Consider the following 23,402-nt stretch of genomic DNA (forward strand, 5'->3'; position numbering starts at 1 on the left):
GTGCATAACTTTGCTTCAATTACTATAACAATTAAAAAAATAAAAATTAATATAGGCTCAAACATTCTATAAGTATTATCAATAATCAACTTATAACAGCAGATAATCACGGTAATATAGGAGAGAACAATGGGCACCCATTATATAGGCTCCAATAGATAAGGGAAATGACATTAAACAATCCTTTGTAAGTAATAGGAAAACAAAATCGAGGCAACAATGGAAACCGGCGGGGGTAGCAGGGATTGAACTCTGGAAAGGGTCGAAGCGGCAAGGGTAGCAGGGATCAAACACAGGAGAGGGAGAAGAAACGCTATTTTAGAAAAAAAAAGAAAAAGAAAAAAAGAAGTAAATAAAGAACCGGTTCAATGAGTAGAAAACACCATACCGGTTCACATGAAGTCACCTACAGGTGGGACCCACGATGGGTTCATGTGAAGAATCGGTCAAAGGCATAGAAAGAACGAAACAACTACAGGTGGGACCCATGACGGGTCCACGTGTACAAATACAAAATAGGTTTAAAAAAATTAATACAAAAATAACTGAAAGCACAAACTTTGGCTGAAACTGTTTGAAGATAGAGCTTAGAAGGTGACAATGTTGAACATAAAGTATTGAAAACCATTCTCCAATAGATTTAGATATCTCCTCGTGTATAATCAAGCACAACTCAAATTTAGAGTTTAAGAGTGTCCAAGTTAATTAATCCAACAACAAAAATATGCAAGCACCATTTTATAACTATTTAACAATTAATAGTTTCACGAGCGCGCGCGCGCACCCAACTATGTATTTGTTAGACATAGTTCAGAATAAGCAAACACTCCTCAGTCTTCCATGTTTGATTACTCACAAAATAAGAGGTAAACAGCATTGCTAAATGTCCTAAATCTGAAAATAAATTTTAAAAAATTTTGATTTATTGCCAGTTTGACAATGGACTTCAAATAAGTTTGACTTTTAGATGCAGGACCATCTATTTGACTGTTTCTTTCTTACTGATGCTGAAATCTTATCAAGTTAATATGCTTGTGGGGTGTTTGTCAATCTACTGAACAATTAATCATAATTCTTTTGCTTAGGTGTAAATTTGTTTATTTTTTTTAATATCCAACAAACTCTGATGATTATGAGCCAAAAAAAGCCATTTGCTGTTATGTTATCCTTTGAAGTGTTTAGATGAGATAACATTAGATGCCAGGTCATAATGCATGCCAAAAAGACTAATGGAAATCAAATTCATTTCTTGTCTGATTGGAACTATTGGTGAAAATTATAAAAGATGATATATGTAATAACATCTTGGCCTGTATAAAGGCTTACATAACATGCTAGACCAAATATAATGTATCGTAGAGTATTAAGTAGCAACTTATTCATGGTTGTCCGAAACTTGCCCTAAAAAGTAGATGTCTTACAATCTTGACAGCTGTTACTTTCTTCTGCTTACTTTTGACCTAGCTCAAACTCAACCAGATGCGTTTTCATACTTATTTACCTGAACATAGTTTTGGATTGGAAGCTAATTAGCTAACTTTAACTTCTTTCAAATTCATCATGTCTGAGAGTTGGTAGTTGTATATTGGTTACGAAGTATTAAAAACTCACCCTGAATCAGTTCTTTTTTCTACTTAATTACAAAGCTTAGTTGCTGCTTACGTCATTGTAAAAGAGATATGTTAAAGAGAGCATACCGTTTCAAAACCGAACGATCCCCCAGCAGCAAGAAAATAGAGCAAACTGTGAAGGGGGGAAAAAAAAACAGATGTTAGAAGAGTCGATGCATAAAGTTGGCAAAAAAATAGCAGTAATATAAAATGAATAGAAGAATAGGCCTCAAAGGGAAAAAACCAGTGGAAGCAGATAAATCAGACCCACAGGTGTAGCCAGTAATGCCGAGTCCTCTTACAGGAACAGATGAACATGGCAGCGTGGGGGAGGGAATGATAGATGCCTCATTATATAGGCTCCAATAGTTAATGGGAATGGCATGAAACAACTCTTCGTAAGCAACATGGAAACAAAATCGAGGCGAAACAACTCTTCATAAGCAACAGGGAAACAAAATCGAGGCGAAACAACTCTTCATAAGCAACAGGGAAACAAAATCGAGGCGAAACAACTCTTCGTAAGCAACAGGGAAACAAAATCGGGGCGAAACAACTCTTCGTAAGCAACAGGGAAAAGGGAAACGGCTGTGAACCAAACCCATGTTTTCATCAGTAGGGGGGACCAATCGACGAGATCGAAGCGGCAGAGGGGCTGATAGAGGGGATCGAAGCAACAGGAAAACAAAACCGAGGCGACGAAGAAAGGAGCGAGAATGAACCAAACCCATTTTTCAGGCATTAGGGGAGCAACCGACAGGATCGAAGCAGTGAAAGAAGCAATAGACGCTATCGAAGAGGCGGGGGTAGCAGGGATCGAAGTGGCGGGGGCTAGTAGGGATCGAACTCAGGAAAGGGTCGAAGCAGCGGGGGTAGTAGGGATCGAACACAGGAGAGGGAGAAGAAACCCTTTTTTAGAAAAAAAAAAAAACATATAATTGAAGAACCGGTCCAATGAGTACACCAGACCGGTTCACATGAATCACATATAGGTGGGACCCACGATGGGTTAATGTAAATAACCGATCAAAGTGTAAAGAATCGGTCAAAGGCCCAGAAAGCACGAAGCATCTACAGGTGGGACCCATGAAGGGTCCACGTGTACAAAATTTAAGAATGGATTAAGCTTAAGATGACACATGGATTACTAATACGGGGATTAATAGAGGATATATAGATAGTCAAATTATTCTAATAACTTTATTTAAAAATTTATTTAAATTTAATAGTTTGATAGCTATTTTATAAATAAATTTTTAATTAAAAAGTTAAAGTTGGAGGATTTATATTAAATGGGCTAAACATTATTTATGTTAAAATCAAATTGAAGAATATGTGAGAATGTGTCTTATACATCGGATGTATAACCTTTTTGGCACTGTATTTATAAAATTTTATTATAAAAGTACAAATCTATTAAATTTTATATCAAGATCTTTTATATATTATAGATTGTATTTATCAGATGAAATTTTAATTTTATTATATTAATTATTAAAAAATAAGCTTGGTTCATATGATGAATCTTTAGGCCTGGTGTAGGCAAAGAAAAAATAAAAAAAAGAAAGAGTTGGTTCATATGAGAGGAAAAATTCTAGAATATACCGGGTATATTGGTGATGTGGCGTAACGAACCAATCAAATATCTCCTTTTAGAGATATATATCCCATCATGATTATAAAAAAATATTTTTATTGTACTTTTGTTTGAGAAGAATAAATATGATTGCCTTGCTATTCATGACGTGCTGCAAGCATGATAGGGTAGAATTCCTCATATGAGAGAGAGAGAGGAATGAAAAAAAGGGGCCCTACCGATTTGCCCCAAATCCGAAGAGCATGGGCGTATATTTAACGGGCTCCCCTTTTATGTATAGTAAGTATAAGTATACGTACAAGATTTATAGATTTATTACTTATGGTGTACATACTGAATAAAAAAATAGTCTACTTGTGTCTTTGAGAAAAAGTAGTAATAATATAGTATACAAATGAAAGAAACCCCAAAGTATGGTGTAGTATATATAGATAGTATAATTTTTTTTTGAGAAAGAGGTAGCGCGCTATCTGCTTCATTCATTAAGAAAAATGAAATAAGCGTACAAGATGGAAGCAGCTGGCGCTTCCTGGATAAAATAGGAACCAAAAAAGAGAAAGCAAAATCTAAAAGGTAAAAGGAAAGCAAAACCGAAAAGAAAAAAAGAAAGTGAAACCAAAAATAAAGCAGAGGGAGAGAGGAAAGGGAGAAGGATTCAAGTTACAGTAGTTCTATCCAGGAGTTGGACAGGCTTACGACACGATCAGAGGCTCTAATGGCGTTGGATAGATTCGATCGGAAAATAATGCAGTTCCGTTCAGTCTAGACGACCCACCAAGTAGCCGCGAGAAGGGTTAGACACTTCGATCTTTTTCTGGCGTCGAGGATTTGAGATGTTGAGCTCCAAAGACCTTGGACGTTGTCGCCCCAGACGATGTTAGATGCGTCTGCCGTACGAAGGAGTATAAAACAAGCGAAGACACAGTTACTGAAGAGGTGGTCGCAACTTTCCATGGAAAGGGCGCAGAAAACACAATACGGGCTCACAAGTGTGCCTCGGTAAGCAATCTGTCGGCAGTGGGCAGTCTTTTGCTGAGAAGCAACCAGATGAAGATTTTGATTTCGACAGGAATCCTTAAGTTCCATAAAAGTAGGTTAGTCGGGTTAGTTTGTCCTGCATCAGTGACGAATTTGTATAGAAAGTTGACAGTAAACTTCTGTTTGGGGGTCCACTGCCATTTGAGCAGATCCGGTCTGGTGGAGGGGCTGTAATGCAGTAGTAGTTCTTTTAGCTACGCCATTTGTCTTCGATTTTCAGGGGAAGCGGGCGCCACATATCCCCTGCAGATATAGCGCCATCTCCAGCCTTGTGAGTTCCAGCATTAGGAAACTCTGACGTCCTTATGCCTAATAGTGGCGAACATAGCTGTAAACATAGTGCTTAGAGAGGTTTCCCCAAGCCAGATGTCCGACCACAGCCTGATATTGCGTCCTTCCCCTAATGTGTAAGAAATGCCGCATTTGAAAACGTCACGACATCGTACCACTCCTTTCCACCACTGCGAGTGGGTGACGAATGCGTTACCCTTGTGCAAAGGTCTTCTTCTTCTGTAGTATAAAGATCTGATTAATTTACACCAGTGGAGATGTGGCTCGGTGAAGTAGCGCCACCACCATTTAGTTAAGAGAGCAATACGCATAGAATCCATGTCTTTGATCCCCAGTCCTCCTTCTCTCTTGCTTTTACAAATAGTTTTCCAGCTGACGAGGCATGCTCCTCCAGTGATTTTGGAGCATCCTTTCCAGAAGAAGGCTCTTCTCAGGGCTTCTATCCTGTGCAACACCCATCTAGGCGCTTTGAAGACCGAGAGGTAGAAAAGCGACAGGTTGGTAAGAATCGAGTTAACGAGGATCAGTCTTCCCCCTTGGGATAGTAGTTTAGCTTTCCAACCTTCGATTCACAAGCCAATGCGATTGATGACTGGTGCCTAATCTTCCTTGTGGAGGGGTTTGTTGTGGAGTGGCAACCCCAGATATCGAAATGGTAGATTTCCTACTTGACATCCTAAAATGTTAGCCAGTCTGTTCCGTTTGAGAGGGTTGGATCCCAAGTAAAATAATTCCGTGTTGTTCTTGTTGATTCGAAGACCAGAGGCCCACTCAAAGATTTTCCAGATGAATAGGAGGTTCCTCATGTAACGTTTCCGAACATATCGCCAGCTCAAATCCAATGTTGTCATTCCAATATAATATTGTCATACGAGCTCAACTGTTACATGAGCTAGAACTAAAAATACATCAAAGTATAAGATGCTTATATAATCATGCCATCTCCTATCAATCCAGGATAACAAAAGTTAAAAACATAACAACAATTCATTTTGCAAAGAATAATCAAATAAAAATTGAATTAGCTAATTGATTGATAGGTAACTCATTGCTTTCTATAATTTCTGTTGTTAGTATTCATACATTATTGAATAATTTAAAAAGCATTTCTAGAAACTAAAAAAATCATAAGCTGTTCACAAATTCGTCTAGAAATCAGAGAATACGGCGACCGTGGTCAGATCAAAGATGAGCAAAAGGTGGAGAAAAAAGGTTGCGGATGCATAATCTGTTCATTAATTGGTTGAAAAGTATGTCTCATGAGGCACCTCGAGTTCAATCGATACATGTGCAAATTTATGGATGAATCATCTCAAAGCAGTTATGAATAAAAAATACAGTGACGTATATTATCTTTAGTCTTTGTGAGATGAGATTATGCCCAATTTTGACCAGGGCTTTTGCTTTGATTTGTGAAAAGATCAAGTGACCTTAAAGAGGTCAACGAACAAAGATAAAATGTACTGTTGACTTTCGTATGAAATCAACAGTTCAATTTGCTTAGTTATTGTTCCCACTCCTTGCATGTTTCTGAAACAAGTAAGAAAGTATGATCTGTACACAGTACATGTGTTCTATACATTCGAGATAACAAAACAAAAAAAAAAAGAAAAAGAAAGTGACAGGAGAGCCCCATCTCAATTTGTCACAGCTGCAGCCAATCTAAACCACCATGATTCAATCAGAAAACTCATGCATACATAACTCCGCATGCCTTGGGCAGGTTTCATCAGAAGAACATTCCGAGAACTGAAGAATAGCATGCGGAGAGCATGTAGAGAAGTAATGGTAGACAGTGCTTTGAATCCTGTGCGTTGCCCCTCTTGAACCTATCATATAATACAGATGTATGTGCTGTAGAGCACAACCCTTCAACCCCACAAAGTACAGCAAGCACATATCTCCCGGCCCTCCGGAGAATCGATGCATCGTGAATTTCTTTAGTTGAGGCAGCGAGCTCTCGCCAATATTCGGTACTCTTTGCACGATCTGCAAACCTTCGGTTTGGTTTAAATCAATACTATTCTCCATCATGATCAAAAATTCATCTTCATTTTCTTTTGCTGAGGGGACTACTGGCGGTGGGCTCTCCGGTACAGAATTCGTGCTCTGAACATTTAAAGGGCGGAAAGTTACATTCAAGAAACCGAACGCGGGAAGCAACATGATGCAAAGGCAATTGCAGCGCATACGACAATGCATAGGTGTTGTATGTTCGGGCAACACTCCAGGAAATCAAGAAGTGACAAAACGATGATGGGTGACAGCCTTTTGGTGTACCACTTCCCAAATGGGGCTGCTGCATATTTCTTGAACACAGGCCACCAATGGAACTCTTCGAGTTTGTCAAATGTCAGCCGCTCACTCCCAACAGGACATCCTTGCATAAACTTTCAGGAGAAAGAATCATAATAAGGCGAAAGAACTTATATAGCAAATTGCTTTTTTGTGTAGTGTTAGAAATATATCTATGCAGTCATTTCGAATTAACAAAGAAGTAGTGCCACATTTTGTAGCATGTAAAATTAGTGCTTGCACCATGAAAATCTTTCTTCCATTCAAGCAGAAAAGAACGAGAACGACAATAATCTGACGTAGAATGAAAAACTGAAAGTCACATGTCTAGCTTATTTGTGTCCGTTTTGTCCAAAATCCAGGGGCTCCTTGTAGTATTAGTTCAATATGCTGTCATTCACTTTGGAGTCTATATTTAATAGTTAACTCTGCTAACAAGGCCCAGCGGGTATTGGCTCTGCTGTCCAATGCTATTATCCTAATGCATTTTCAGCCTTATCTCACTTTGGACTTTCTCCCAAATTCAGTCTCATCACACCATATTTTCAGGTTCTGCTTCTCACCTAGCTTCTGTAATCTGGCACTGCATAACCTGTCTGGCATAGATATGAAAATATCTATGATGCGCATCAAGGCAGGAAATGCTTCGTCTTAACTAAGCATCGATTTTGCTCTTCTTGTAAAATCTCTCACTGGGAAAGCAGGACCTTAAGCATGCTTTTTTTTTAAAAAAAAAAAAAAAACCTTCTTGATCACACCTTCAACCCCAATAAGACCACTATTCTTTGCTGGTGCATCACATTCTCTGCAAAGCGCTATCAACTAACACTAAGCTATCTTACTCTAACCATCTTACAACACGACAAATTGGAGCAAGAAGCACCTATATTCAATGTCTCTGTGTGAATATTCATGTGAATCAATATACTGGTACAGAACTAAAACTTCGTCAAAAAATCTCGACTAAGCTTGTGCATTCCAATGTATAAGCTATACAATCATAAGAAGCAGAAACTATGTGAATAAATCTCCAGTAAAATGCAAATGATTCAACATTTTGCGTTAAAAAGAGAAAAAGAATGCATGAGGGATTCAGGGGTTGCATATGTGGTGCTATATTAGGTGAAAAAGAAGTACAGTAAAACCAATCAAGCTTGTGAAAATAGCAAAGGTCGATACTTTAGGCATAACCGAAAGGATTTCCTCCATAACGTCTACTAATGAGTCACCATTTTCCTGTGGGGTAAGTGAATTGGATCGTAATCTAAAAGTTGAACAACATATTTGTTGAAACATAAGTAAAAAGTCATTAATGGCACTTATAGGGACCTTCGGAGGGATACTAGATAAACGTCAATGACATTTAAGCAAATAATAGAAACTCAACAAGTAATGGTAGCATTAGCAATGCTATGACTTCAACCACGTAATAAGGTTATTGGATCATGACTGAGTTGGCATTACTGAATAATAATTAACAACTAATATAACTAGTCAAATATCGCAAACGTAGTTATTGGCAGCAGAAACTAGCAAAGAATGAAAGAGTAATTACAACTACCATGGCCCTGTTATCCGCATATCATCCAAAGGGATTGTTCAAGAATGACAAATAACACAGCAGGTTTTTAAGCTCTGGGGCTATATCCAGGATGTTGATGCCACATCTTTCTCCAAATAGTTAATCCACCAACCGTAGGGTTCAACTTTAATGTGGCGAGAAAAGCTTCAGAGACTGTAAAGGTTATTTAAATTAAACTTCTATCCCTTTAGTTCGACTAGATTGTTTAAGAACAACTCGGGCCAGGAGGGCTCTGCTGATACTTTGTGTTTTATTTAGAACAAGCAAAGCTCCCGAAGCCAAAGAGCCTTAAAATGTCACCGAGTTCATGACCTTGGATATTTTCAACAGTTTTCAATAAACTTGTTACATGCTTTCCACCCGAGTTGCTTGATTTCATTTCTAGAGTGTTATACACGGGTGAAGAGAATGGCTTCAGCAGTGGAAATTATAGTATTACAATCTACAGACAGCACAAGTTCAGCATTGACATCTTTTGCAGCAAGGTACATGAATTTGCAGCTTCACCACACAAAATACAGCAAACTAAAACCAAGAGGACAACAACAAGATCTCAACCCAAAGAAGGGCAACTAATGGAGTAATTCTTGGAAGAGAGAATTTCGGCCAACAATAAACAGAAGGATTGCTATAAATTGTCGAAACCATACCTCACAAATGAACCACCAGTTGACAGACAACAGCCTAACGTGGGAGAGCGGCTGCATCAAGTTCTTCCACAGGTGGTATTTTCCGCCATAAGGATTCTTGACCATGCAATGCAGAAAGGCCTCCTCCAGCTTCGGGATGGCATGGTCGAACACTCCAAGATAGCGGATGTCGCCCCAGTAGAAGAGACCGCAGAGCTGGGGAGTGTCAGCGACAATGACGGTGCCGAGCTCCTCGGAATCCTGCACCATGAGGTGCCTCATCCTCGGCGCTCGAACCTGGATTCCCGAATCAGCTCCGGTCTCGGACCAGACACTTTCAAAGGAGAGGAGTTCGAGCCCCTGGAATGCCCGGATGAGCGCCTGCGGGTTGGCGATTTCGAGATCGGAGAGGACGAGCGTGCGGAGGGAGGAGGAGGGGAGGGAGAGAGGGAGGACGGTCGGACTGGAGATCCGGAGGGTGGAGACGGTGTGGCGGGGGTCGAGGCGGAAAGCGAAACCTTCCGGAGGGTCCTTGATGGTGAGCTCCGCGATGACGGAGCACGAGTTGAGCAGCGACTGGGGAGCGGCGACGCTGACGTTGTCGAGTTCGAGGGCCCGGAGGGAGGGGAAGGCGGGAGGGCCGGCGGAGGGGTGTTCGCGGGGGACGGTGCATCGGGCGAGGCTGAGGGTGGAGAGGAGGGGGCAGGAGCGGAAGGCGGAGGCGGGGAGGAGATCGTCCTCGTCGAGGAGCTCCGCAGTGAGGCGCTCGATCGCCGGGCACTGCGCGAAAAACGCCAGCGGATTGGCGATGGTGACTTCGAAGAGGGAGAGGGAGCGGAGGGAGGGGAAAGCAGGGCTGATGGCAGGCTCGAGGACGGCAGGGATTTCGCAGCTGGAGATGTCGAGGGCCGTGAGGCCGCGGCATAATTGGAAGAGGGAGAGGGGAAGGGTGAAGGGGATTGGGGGGGTGTAGTCCATCCACATGGCCAATTGGAGGCGCTGGACTGAGTGGGCGGCGGCGAAGCGGATCCAGCGGTCGACGACGTCGGAGTCTTGGATGGCGGGGAAGACGATAGAGGGGATCGTCACGCAGGAGGGGGAGGCCGATAGATGCTCCAGGCAGCTGTCGATTCTGGAGATGTAGACGTTGACATCGTCGTCGGCGGCATCGGTGAAGTCGAAGGCGAGAACGGTGGTCCAGACGCGGCGCCAGCGGCGGGAGAGAAGGGAGGTGCGGAGCATGTCGTTCAGAGGGAGGAGGGAGACGATCTTTTCGAGGACCCTGTCAGGGAGCGCGCTGACGGTGTCCATCGGGAGGAACGTCGTGTGTGGGGTGGACGACGGTAGAACAAATTCTTGCGTTTCTGTTTTGGAGCTGGGGGTCTTGAGGAGGCAAATGGGGGGGAGGGAACGAATGAAGATTTAAAATAAGTAAATAAATTGAACGTATTTGTAATTATTCTAAATGTAAGGGTTAGGTACATAATTTGTTCATCTTTTTACCTCTTTTTTCACCTCAGTCCCTAACCTTTTTTTATCTTTTATGTTCATAATCTTTGTATTTTGTTTCAGTTTGAATTAAAATAAATACTCATTAATTTAGATGAAATAAATTACGTTAGCTTTAATAAAGCACTAGTTATTTAATATTCATACCGATTATGGACCCTCATTACATCATGAGAACGGCTTTTTCAAAGTTCTGAATGAGCTTGGTGGCATGGTTGGTTGGATATCACAGGTAAAAAATATAATCTATAAAAAAATTATATATCATATGCGCACAAATGAAAGAATAGGTAAGGGACCAAAAAAATATAAATAGATAAAGTTAAAAAACCGAGGGTACAATTAATTCTCAAAAAAGTTAATAAATTGATTGCACCAAAAAAAAAAAAATGACAACCAAATTTTTAAAAATTAGGTAAAAGCTGAGGACTAATGATGCTACCAATCCAAATTTTAAAAAGGGCAACATAAGCTAGAAGTATGGAACTGAAATGAACTAGAATAAAATAGCTTGTTCCATCCATGATTAAATATTTCATAGCAACTGATCGTCTCTAGCGCAAGTGGCAAAAGATTTGGTGATTGGTATTCGAGATCCCAAGTTTAAATCCTAATTGATTCATATTTTCAGTTAAGTTTATTTCTAAATAAAATAAACAAAGCGGGTAGCATGCTACTTATTTCTCAAAAAAAAAAAAATCATAGTAGCCTTATTAGACCGTATATCTTTCTTGGTATATCTAGATAATATGTAGGAACATAAACTGAAACATTCTAGAGCTACAAAAAAAGTTATTAAATCGTCTGTACCAAGTCGAACTCTTTTTTTTATCCTATTTGGGTTCTCTTGAAGTCTCTTTTCTTATTATAGCTGATAAAAATAATTGCTTTGGATGATGTATTCTGTAGAAAGCCTATTTTTTCTCTAGTGTTTATTAGCCAATTTGATCTTTGCTTCAAACCATCACCCATTAATACAATGTCAACATTATTGGCTTCCATGTTCAGAGCAATGCCTATTATACACTCTTCAAACTCTACTAATTCACCTGTCATTACTTCATCAAGACCATGAATACGAGCAATGCCGTCGCCTACTTGAAGTACGGTACCGGTATTCACAATCTTTACTTCTCTATCATATTGTTTAATATGTTCATAGATAAAATTATTAATTTTGTCGGCTCAAAGATTACCATTATTAGTGTTTCTTTATTTTCCTCTTCTTTTATATAAAAGGGTGATCCATATAATCTTAACTTGGTTCTACTTCCTCTTTTTTCCTAACAATACCGACTCGGGTGTATGTCCTTCCCGTAACATGCTGAACAAAATCTTCTTCATATAAAACCTGCTCAATTTAGATCGAAAATATCGTACCGATTTTATGAAACCTGTGCTATGGCTCGAATCCATAGTCAATCCTATTTCCGATAGTAGTAGTTAAACTAGATAGTTCTATGACTGAAACTAAACAGCTTATAAATTTGTAGTAAGAAGAAAAAAGAAAACTCATTCCTCTATGCAAGAATAAAGTTGAAGCATTACTTGGCTTGGACAAACATTTAGTTCATGCCGCTATTCCCAAATCCAGGGGAGAATACGTTAGATGGAATAATTTCTTAGACGTATTACCCTATCCCCAAGGGTTGGGACCCCTTCTTAGGGGTCAGTGGAATCTTATGCCCAAATCCCTGATTTCAGTAGTAATTTTTTGGGACCTCCCAAGGAGCGACAGCTATCGTTCTAACCCTCTAAAAGTATTTACTATTTACTTACTATCGTCTTTTTAGTCCTTGAATGTCCAGTTTTTACTATTTGGTAGTGGTGCTATTACGGATTCAAGAAGTAGAAAGTTACAAGCAAGTAAATAGTAATACTTCTAAAAATATCCTAGCTCCACTCTAGACTAGGGTTAATATATTTATGATAAAATGAGTTTCTAAATAGTAAAAACTTTTGATGTAAGCAATAAAATAAAATAAAGTAAAATTAAGTTTTGGTCAATTTGCATTAAAAATCTACTGCTTGTGTTTTTACAAAAATAGGTCTTTTTTAAAAATTTTGTAGATCAGATCTGGATATTTAGTATTGACCAAAATACTCTTATTTCTCTTTCTCTCTCATTTGTTTTTCTCCTCTCTCTTTATCTCTCTCTTCCTTGTCATTCCTTCCTCTCTTTCTCCTCCTGCTTTCTTTCTTTCTTCTCCTTAACATTCCTTCTTCTCTCTTCTCCTCCTCGGTAATATATTGGACTTTACTAAATTGGCAAAGTTGTAGTTTGGGCTATTGATTAATCCCTCACAAGAGTGTTGGATTGAATTAGAACCGTTTTGACCCAAAATACAAGCGAAAATGGATTAGGAAATGAATTATGGATCAATTGGAGGTTTTGGAAACTTTCTGGATGCCTGAATCTATAATCCAGGTGAACGAAACCATTGGCTGAGCCTTTGGATCTCACCTCAACCTTTATGAACCTTACTTTGGTCTGCTCGAATCACGGCAATACTGTCCAGATGCTATCGGGCCCAATTCTAGATGCTTGAAAGTTACTGTAGCAGTCCGAAACCTAATTGGTGTTAAGTCGGTGGTTGATGACGTAGCGTGCTGACTCATAAAATTAATTATTACCTATTTCGGATGCTAAAATTGAGCGCGAAATGGGTGAAAATTCACCCAAAACTTGTATTCGAACGCCCGAAATAGGGATTTGGGCAATCGAATTAGCCTATTTTGGCTGAAAATATAGTTTTTGAAATTTTTGGGGCTTTTATGCAATTGTTATGTTATATTAACTTGCCTGACGCTTTTGTATTCCCTATTCACGTCCAAAGAAGGAGAGCGAAAGAGAGAGAAGTAGAAAAAGGGACAGAAAGAATTTGCTGCCCCCACGAGTGCGTGATTGATTCAACTACTTCAGGATTTCAATTTTGGAGGTTAGTACAAATTTAAATTTTGGAGATTTTATGATTTTGATTTCCCAATAGGTAATTTGGATAAATATGAAGTTTATGAGGGGATTTTTACTATATTTTGTCATGAGATCTTGGTGCTGAGTCCATTCCTTGTTGTTTTTCCGTGAGAAAGCTTAACTAACCTAGGTAGGTTCCAGATTGTCAAAAATTGGTGAACTCCCTCTATGTCTCTTCTCTATTTGTTAAATTTTTTTTAGTATCTGTTAATTCTAAAATGTACCAATTTTCCTTTCTTGGATATCCACATGGTCAGAACAAAATAGAATTTTTTAGAATGCCTTGATATTCATGCAAATTGACGTCCTATAGTCTTGCCGTTTATTGCTGTTATTTGATTCTCTTATATTTGGTTATTTAATATTCTCTTAGAACTAGATTATGTATGTAAAACTTGAATTGCTTGAATATTTGAAGACTTTGGCAAGACCTATAAATTGTGAATATGTTTCGAACAACTTGAACGATAGAATATGATATTATTTGAGATTGAGACAGCACATTCATGATCTGTTTTGCCCCCCCCCCCCGGGCCCTTTTCGGAAACCAATTTCGAAAAAATCCTCTCACTTTGAAAACTGTGTTCGTGGAAAAGCGTATAACATTCTTTTCTGAAATCTTGAGGCGAGACGTGCACAGAACCGCCACACGCACAGAGTTTCTTCTATTCACACAAACAAAATCTTCCCTGTGCATGCACGGCATAGGAGCACAAAAACATGACCACAAACAACTTGAACAAGATAGATGTACATAGGAAAGCTACCACAACTCCTAAAAAACCATAATCAGGATTCCACTAAACCACTACAGTAGAAAAAACCCAAATATAATAACTAAACTCAATATTGTTAGAATATTGTGTACGGTAAAAACGTAGCGGAAAAAGAAATCAAACAAATTTAATTTTGAAAACTCTCGAGATCCAATCTCAAAAACCACGCAATTAGAATCCCTCATGTTTTTAAGATTAAAGGAGAAAAGAAAGATCGAATCTTTACCTTTTGCATGGATAAATCTTCACCTCATTTTGATGATCGTAGAATTGAGTTCTTTTGAAGCCGCACACGCGTCCGGCCTCTATAGGTATCCACACGAGATTTATAATTTGATCGATGTCCTCACCGGGGTGCTAGCTCCCTTACAAAGAACGTCGTTCTTGCTAGAATATAGAAGAAAGAGAAGAAGAGATGACGGTTAGAGTTTTCTCAAAACTCCGTATATTATATAGAGGAATATAATCCTCTTTCTAATAATATAATAATAATTAAGGATAAGTACAAATCTAGATTTAAATTTATCATTTTCTTAATTAGTTAGATCGATCAAATCCTATTTGATTCGACTTGAACTTTATCTTAATTTAATCATATCAAATTAATAATGCAACATTTGCACATAAGTCCTCTTATAATTTACTAATTATTAGTAAGTCCTCTCTTGTAACATTTATACCTTAATATCACTAATTTGTAATAATTACAAATTAGTCCAATTATCAACATATTGACAATTAGGTCCTCCAGCGATTCATTAATCGCAATCTAGTTATCCGATCAATCACAACCTCTTATGTGTGTAACCCCATAGGTTCTATTCTATCACATAGGACTAACACCCCTATCTACCAAGGGAGATAGATTTCATTTAAGTGCACACCCTATTCCTACAATGAACCTACTACAGCCAACATGCACCGCAAGGACTCTGTTTGAAGTAAAAGAAAAAATTTGGGGCCAATAATAATTTAAGTCTACAATGGGCCCATTTATGAATGCGAGTTGGTGGGCCTTATGAAGACCCGTTAAAATTTTAAGCCTATACAATAATTCGGGCCTCATTTCAGCCCATTGAATATTATTATTTGTGCCCAACAAATTTTATTAAAGTGAGCCCAATCAATGACGGCCCATATCCACAGTCTAAAATTAAATATCCAATTAGAAAATATCTGTTCGAAATTCAATTTCAAATCACAATTGATTCAAAATTCAATTTCAAATTTCGAATCCCCAGCCAACTCTCAAAAATCTCCCAACCAACCACATCCATTAGAATTTTGAATACCTATCCATCCAACAACTGATTCAAAATTCGATTTCGAATTTCGAATCCCCAACCAACCCCCAAGATATCTTCCAACCAACCATAACAACCGATTTCGAATTTCGAATCCCCAACCAACTCCCAAAATATCTTCCAACCAACCACATTCATTCGAATTTTGAATACCTATCCATCCACCAACCGATTCAAAATTTGATTTCGAATTTCGAATCCCTAAACCGACTCCTCAAAATATTTCTCGTCGCCCATTCTACTATAAATATGAGAATAAAAATCAATATGGGGGACGATACACACAGAGGAGAGAACAAATAAATAGAGAAAGACGATAGAGATAGAGGGAAAGATTACATTATTTCCACCCTTACTACATGCGTTCCTACGTACAAAAACTTCAAAGGAGGAGAGATCACCGAGCCGCGGAAAGGAAGAAAGATCGCCGAGCCGCTTCATCCAATCCGTCATCTGATCAACAGGTAAAGAGAAAAAAAAAGAAGAAGAAAAATAATAATAATAAAACATCTCTTCCCCCCCTCCCCCCATTTTTCTTGTTTTTTTTTTAGGTCCTGCTACCGTAGTCATCCATACCGTCTAGACGACATCGATGGGAGAGTGGAGGGAAGCCAATGGCTTCTCGTTTCTTCGGACTTCTCAATACCCTATTCGAAACCATTAATTGATTGAATGGGTGATCTACATTGCCGCGACCACCTCCAGCATCGACGGTTTGGTATTTTCGAAAGAAGAGGGAAGGGAAATCAAAGATTTTCCGTTTCTTCGGACCCTTCAATTTCAAAAATGTCAAATCAAATCTGACGGCCGAACAGATCCGTGCCACCGTCATCATCTTCACCGACGTCATCTCCAGCATCGCCGGTTTAATATTTTCGAAAGAAGAGGGGAGGGGAATCAAAGATTTTTTGTTTCTTCGGACCTTTCAACATCTTTCGAAAATGTCAAATCAAATTCGACGGCCGAACAGATCTGCGCCACCGTCATCATCTTTACTGACGTCATCTCCAGTATCGCCGATTTAATATTTTCGAAAGAAGATGGGAGGGGAATCTTTGATTCCCCGTTTCTTCGGACCCTTCAACAATGTCAAATCAAATCCGACTGTCGAACAGATCCGCGCCACCGTCATCATCTTCACTGACGCCATCTCCAGCATCGCTAGTTTGATATTTTCGAAAGAAGATGGGAGGGGAATCTTCGATTCCCCTTTTCTTCGGACCCTTCAACATCTTTCGAAAATGTCAAATCAAATCCGCTGACCATTAAGATCTATGCCACTGTCATCATCTTCACCGCCGTCATCTCTAATCTTATCGGTTCGGTGTTTTCGAAAGAAGAGGGGAGGGGAATCAAAGATTCCCCGTTTCTTCGGACCTTTCAATCCTTTTCGAGAACATTGAATCAATCCACGAAACTTTCAAACCAGTTTAGATCCAAATCAAATTAGGATCAATAAGGGATTTCTTCAGACCCCAAATCAAGATCAAAAGGGGATTTCTTCGGACCCCAAATCAAGATCAAAACGGGGATTTCTTTGGATCCCAAATCAAGATAAAAAAGGGGATTACTTCGGACCCCAAATCAAATTGCAAATTCAAAAGGAAATTTTTTCGGACCCCAAATCGAATCGCAAATTCAAAAGAAAATTTCTTCGGACCTCAAATCAAATTGCAAATTCGAAAGGGGATTCTTCGGGCCCCAAATAAAATTGCAAATTCAAAAGGGGATTTCTTCGGACCCCAAATCGTGATTAAAAGGGAATTTTTTCGGACCCCAAATCGAATCACAAAATCAAAAGGGGATTTCTTCGAACCCCAAATCAAATTGCAAAATCAAAAAGGGATTTCTTCGGACCCCAAATCGAATTGCAAAATCAAAAAAGGATTTCCTCGGACCCGAAATAGAATTGAAAAGAAAACCAAGTCCACAAATAAAAAACCAAACCCAAAGCCCAAATCAAGTCCACAAATAAAAAATCAAATCCAAAACCCAAATCAAGTTCACAAATAAAACCCGAATCCAAATCCAAACCAAGTCCACATAAGAACCCAAACCCAAATCAAGTCCACAAATAAAAAACCAAACCCAAAACCCAAATCAAGTCCACAAATAAAAAACCAAATCCAAAACCCAAATCAAGTCCACAAATAAAACCCGAATCCAAATCCAAACCGGGTTCTCAAATCACGTCCACAAATAAAAAACAAAACCCAAAACCCAAATCAAGTCCACAAATAAAAAACCAAATCCAAAACCCAAATCAAGTCCACAAATAAAACCCGAATCCAAATCCAAACCAAGTCCACATAAGGACCCAAATCCAAATCAAGTTCACAAATCCAAATCCAAACCCAAAATCGAAACCTAAACCTAAACCCAAATCCAATCAAGTCCACATAAAAGCCCCGAAACCTACAAAATCTAAACTCAGATCCAATTTAGTCCACAAATAAATCCAAACTCAAATCCAATCCGGACCACAAATATAACCCAAACCCAACTTCCAACTTGGACTTATGAACCCAAATTTCTTGAATCATGAACCAAATCTTATACCCAAGGTCATGAATCAAAAACCCAAGTTCATGAACCAAATCTCATGAACTGTAAACCAAACCTCATGAACCAAATCCCATAGACCATGAACCAAACCTCAAAGCTCATGAACCATAAACCAAGTTCATGAACCAAATGAATCAAGTTCATGAATCATGAACCAAGTCCATAAACCAAGTTCATGAACCAAATGAATCAAGTTTATGAACCATAAACCAAATTCATATACCCAACCTTATGAACCACGACCCAAGTTCATGAACCATGAACCAAGTCCATAAACCAAGTTCATGAACCATGAACAAAGTCCATGTCACGCAGGGGTACCAGCGGAAGCATATCCGGTACGTGAACAGACCCGCCATACACCTGCAGTATATAAGGCGTCTACAAACAAGCAAGTCGATAGGAAGAAGATCATAGAAAATTCTATCCTGATATCAAAGCAAAGTACAAGTCAACAATACTATCAACAATAGAGTAAAGGAGTATAGGTCCAATAAATCTCAACGCGAAAAGATGAGTATCACAATAAAGTGACTGATCCAAAAGTACATATACATCACGGGGTATACAAAAGAATAGGTACAACGGTGGTCTATCTATACATAGGGACATCACCCTCAGAGCCGCAGGAGTAACAAGGTGATCGACTAGCATGCCCTAGCAATGTCTAGCTAGACGCGACTCCCTGCCACGATCCTAGCCTCTCCTGTAGATGGCCTCTGTGAAAACACCACAAAGGGCGTGAGAACTATTAACAATAGTTCCAGTGGGTAAGCCGCCAGCTCGGCGATTTACACCACAGCTCAAGATGTAAAATAAGAAATGAAAGCAAAAATAATAATTGCATGATTTATAAGCATTGAGCTATAAGTAATAAGCATGTAATCAACATGTAATAGCTTTCTACAGTGATGAACCATTTGCATAAAAGAGACTATAGCAACTTCTGTAATCATGAAACATGGACATGAGTATAGCACGAACATAAAAGTGACTACTGTACACTTAATGTAATAAACATTCATTACTGTCCTTTTTCATTTAGTACTTTCCTTTCATTCACAGACCTACGCACAGGTAGTCCAGCTTGCGCCGGCCTAATGGCCCCGTGGTGTATACACTCCCACGGCAATCCACTTCGGCAGCCCAATCCCGCCTCGGGCGAGCAACTGGTCGGCGTAGGCCAACTCCGGAGTACGCTTGTAGGGAGCGACCCTCACAAGCGTGTGCGATGAGCACGATGGCAAGCAAGCAAATTCCACTGTCCACATGTCTCAATTCTCATGTTTTCACATTGCAATGTTCTCTGCTCTCGATCTTTGATCGACATTTCACGTATAACAATATTAACACACAACTAGAACTCCACTAGTTTAGTAGCATGCAGGATAATGCTAATCTAACATATGGCATTAGAATCTTTCGACTATCATGGCACTATCAACATAGGCACAAGCATGTCATAAGTTCTTACTTCAGAGTCAGAGAATGTCATTGTTCTCTACTCTGTAATCAAGCGAGGTAAAAAGAGAATGTCATTGTTCTCTACGTTTCATGAGCATATAACGTGTCTCATTATTATTCAACTAAAACCAAAAGGAATATTAATACATTTAGGCGTGGGATTCTCTACTTCATAGAGATTCTATGTCAATATAATAAATGTTATGATGACGAATTCTCAAGCCTTTAGCTATCACATAAGCCCAACTAACACATTCTATAATAATATAGAAATAGAGGAGCTTCACTTGCTCGGTTAGGTCCGACCACCTAGTTCAAGGGCTCCAAAAGTCCAAAGGAGTCCAAGGATCAGCTCCAAAGCTCCAATCCTGCTGAACACAAGCCAAACACGCGTCAAAATGACGACCGAAACGTCCGATTTCGGCCTAATTTTGCACTTAGTACAAAGTAACCCCTTAAATCCCTATTTTGGGCTCGTGTAATACCTCAGTGTAACCTCAAGAGTCCTCACAAGTCAGTCGAAGACATCGTCAAGGCTCGATCGCGATCTTGCTGCGAACAATACCGAAACGGCGTCACAATGCTCGTATATAAGCTTCCATGGTTCAATTCTTGCGAAATTGAATTTCTAATGGAAATTCCTGCTTACCCTTGGTTAGAGCAGCTTCCAAACCAGCTTCCAAGAGTGCAAGTTCAGCTCAAAAAGGCACAAAAACCTGCTGCGAAGAGATCATACAAAACAACGTCAATTACGCGATTAAACCGCGTATAGTTCCGGATTAGCTTCATAAATGGCTAATTATTCCAATTAAGCTTTAAAGTAGCTTAACCCTGGTCTAAGAAGGTTAATTCACAGCTAATTAACCCATATATACATGCTGAAATCTCAGGTTAAAACAGTTGGAAGCAAAAACATGAAATCAATACTCAAATCGACCAATAAAGCGCCGATAACGGAAAAATCAAGTCGTTTACCTTCTCAAGCTTCCAACCAGCACCTCACTGGTCCAGGGCTGCGAAAATTCTTCCAAAACACTCCCCCACACGTCCACATAGGCTCTGCGACGCTCGCCACCAGCGAAAAACGCGCGAAGCGACGAAAACGAGCGAAATCGTCGAATCCTTTGTAGAGAGAGAAAAACCCTAGAGAGAGAGAGTGAGGAAGGTGGGAGAACCTTTCTCTGAGCCCAGCACCCTCCACTGAGCATCCCTGGTCGAGCTGGGGTCAAGTGGATAGGTATCAAGTGTGAAATGACCGAAATAGCCCTGCTGCCACGTTTTCCCATTGTGTACCGGTACACCATGATGGCTGTACCGGTACACCAAGTAGAAAATGCTGAATTTCGCCAATTCAATGCGTTTTCTCACTTTTAGCATTCCAATCAACCTCTAACTTATCCAAAAACTTGTTCTAACCTTTTAGAACATGTAAGAGTGATCCACACACCATTCCACACACTCGAACTCTGCAATTTGCGAAAGTCCAGTGTATTACATTCACCCCTCCTAAAAAGAAGTTTCGTCCGCGAAACTTGTAAACACTTACGTCACGATTCCATCGAGAACAGATAGGGATAATGCTCTTGTATTGCACTCTCCAGTTCTCAAGTGGCTTCTCGTTCCTCGTGATTGCTCCAAAGGATTTTCACGTAGGGTATCTCGCGATTTCGAAGTTGTTTTACTTCTCGAGCTAGGATCCTCACTGGATGCTCCTCAAAGCTCAAATCCTCTCGTAAATCTACTGGAGTACTGTCCAATATATGGGTCGGATCAAAGATATACTTCGCAGTGTAGATACATGAAATACATTGTGTACTCCTGCGAGACTCGGCGGTAAAGCAAGCCGATACGCTACGGGGCCTATCCGCTCCAACACCTCGTAGGGTCTAATAAATCGAGGACTCAGTTTCCCCCGAATACCAAATCTTTTAACTCCTTTCGTCGGAGAAACCTTTAGGAATACATGATCGCCAACTTGAAATTCCAGTTCTCGCCGACGTTTATCCGCATAGCTCTTTTGTCGACTTTGTGCTGTCAATAGACGTTCTCGCGCAAGTCGAACTTTAGCTTCAGCCTCTTGTAGTACATCTGGACCCAAAACTAATTTCTCACCTACTTCACTCCAATGAAGTGGTGATCTGCACTTTCTACCATAAAGGGCTTCAAACGGTGCCATCTGAATACTGGCGTGATAACTGTTGTTATAGGCAAATTCAGCCATAGGCAAGAATTGTGGCCAACTGCCTTGATAATCAATCACATAGGCTCGCAACATGTCTTCAAGGGTCTGGATGGTACGCTCGGACTGCCCATCACTCTGGGGGTGGAAAGCAGTACTAAAGTCCAATCGAGTACCCATGGCCTCCTGTAAACTCTTCCAGAAATGTGAAACGAATCGGGTGTCTCGATCTGAAACAACCGAAGCAGGTACACCGTGTAATCGCACAATTTCATTAAGATACACCTGTGCGAGTCTTTCCCCCGACCACACTGTATGAATTGGAATAAAGTGGGCAGATTTAGTCAATCGATCAACAATTACCCAAATGGCATCATGACCTGCCTGTGAGCGAGGTAATCCAACAATAAAATCCATAGTGATCCTCTCCCATTTCCATACTGGTATGGGTAAGCTCTGAAGTTTCCCTGCAGGGAGTCGATGTTCAGCTTTAACCTGTTGACAAGTTAAGCACTTAGCCACGAAGTTCGCAACTTCCTTTTTCATTCCAGGCCACCAGTAGGTTAACTTCAAATCCTTATACATTTTTGTACTCCCAGGGTGTACAGTATACGGTGCCCGATGTGTTTCTGTTAGAATCTCTTCTTTAATATCTGGATTGGCAGGCACACAAATTCTATCACCGAATTTTAGCAATCCCTGATCATCCACTCGAAAATCACCAACATCAGCAACAGTGATCTTAGCTCGAATCTTCTGCAGGAATTCATCTTGAGTTTGCTTTTCTTTAATTCGATCGATCAGGGTAGGTTGCACCACTAGTGACATAAGTCTCCAAGGCGTGTCAGGGGCTACAACTTCCAAATTCAACTGCTCCATGTCTTTAACCAATAGGGGTTGCATAGTTATCGACATTGCCAAATTTTCCGTCGATTTTCGACTTAAAGCATCTGCTACAACATTAGCTTTGCCTGGATGATAGAGAATGGTCAAATCATAATCCTTGAGCAACTCCAACCATCTGCGTTGTCTCAAGTTTAATTCCTTCTGAGTAAACAGGTACTTTAAGCTTTTATGATCTGTATAAACTTCACAACGTTCGCCGTAGAGGTAGTGGCGCCAAAGCTTTAAAGCAAACACCACAGCGGCTAACTCAAGATCATGTGTAGGGTAGTTCTTTTCATAATCCTTCAATTGGCGAGACGCATAAGCAATGACTCTGCCATTCTGCATTAGAACACACCCTAATCCATTCAGTGACGCATCGCTGTAAATCACATAATCCTCTCCCGTAACAGGTAACGCTAAGATCGGGGCAGTAGTCAACCGTTCCTTTAGCTCTTGGAAACTTCTTTCACAGGCTTCATTCCACAGGAATTTAGCTCCTTTATGTGTAAGTCGAGTGAGAGGAGTAGACATTTTTGCGAACCCTTCTACAAATCTTCGGTAGTATCCCGCCAAACCAAGGAAACTCCGAATCTCTATCACGCTGGTCGGCCTGGGCCAATCTTTAATCGCTTCAATCTTCTTTGGGTCCACAACTATCCCAGTTTCTGAAATCACGTGGCCCAAAAATGCCACTTCTCGAA

At 40.0% G+C, this 23,402-nt stretch overlaps 1 protein-coding gene across 1 annotated transcript; it reads right to left on the bottom strand.

Moving 5' to 3' along the window:
- On the bottom strand, positions 6,042-10,369 carry LOC109706964 (F-box/LRR-repeat protein At3g26922-like). Its single transcript, XM_020228001.1, has 2 exons — positions 9,064-10,369; positions 6,042-6,926 (listed from the first exon to the last, which is right to left on the bottom strand). The coding sequence occupies exons 1-2, from the start codon at positions 10,351-10,353 to the stop codon at positions 6,675-6,677; spliced, it is 1,542 nt and encodes a 513-aa protein (XP_020083590.1). The 5' UTR covers positions 10,354-10,369; the 3' UTR covers positions 6,042-6,674.

Source organism: Ananas comosus, linkage group 2 (assembly GCF_001540865.1).
Source record: "Ananas comosus cultivar F153 linkage group 2, ASM154086v1, whole genome shotgun sequence".
Classification (NCBI taxonomy): domain Eukaryota; kingdom Viridiplantae; phylum Streptophyta; class Magnoliopsida; order Poales; family Bromeliaceae; genus Ananas; species Ananas comosus.

Coding starts and splice junctions, on each gene's coding strand:
- LOC109706964 (XM_020228001.1), bottom strand. CDS start 10,353: ATGGACACCGTCAGCGCGCTCCCTGACAGGGTCCTCGAAAAGATCGTC. Junction 6,927..9,063: donor ACTGGTGGTTCATTTGTGAG/GTATGGTTTCGA, acceptor TTCTCCTGAAAG/TTTATGCAAGGATGTCCTGT.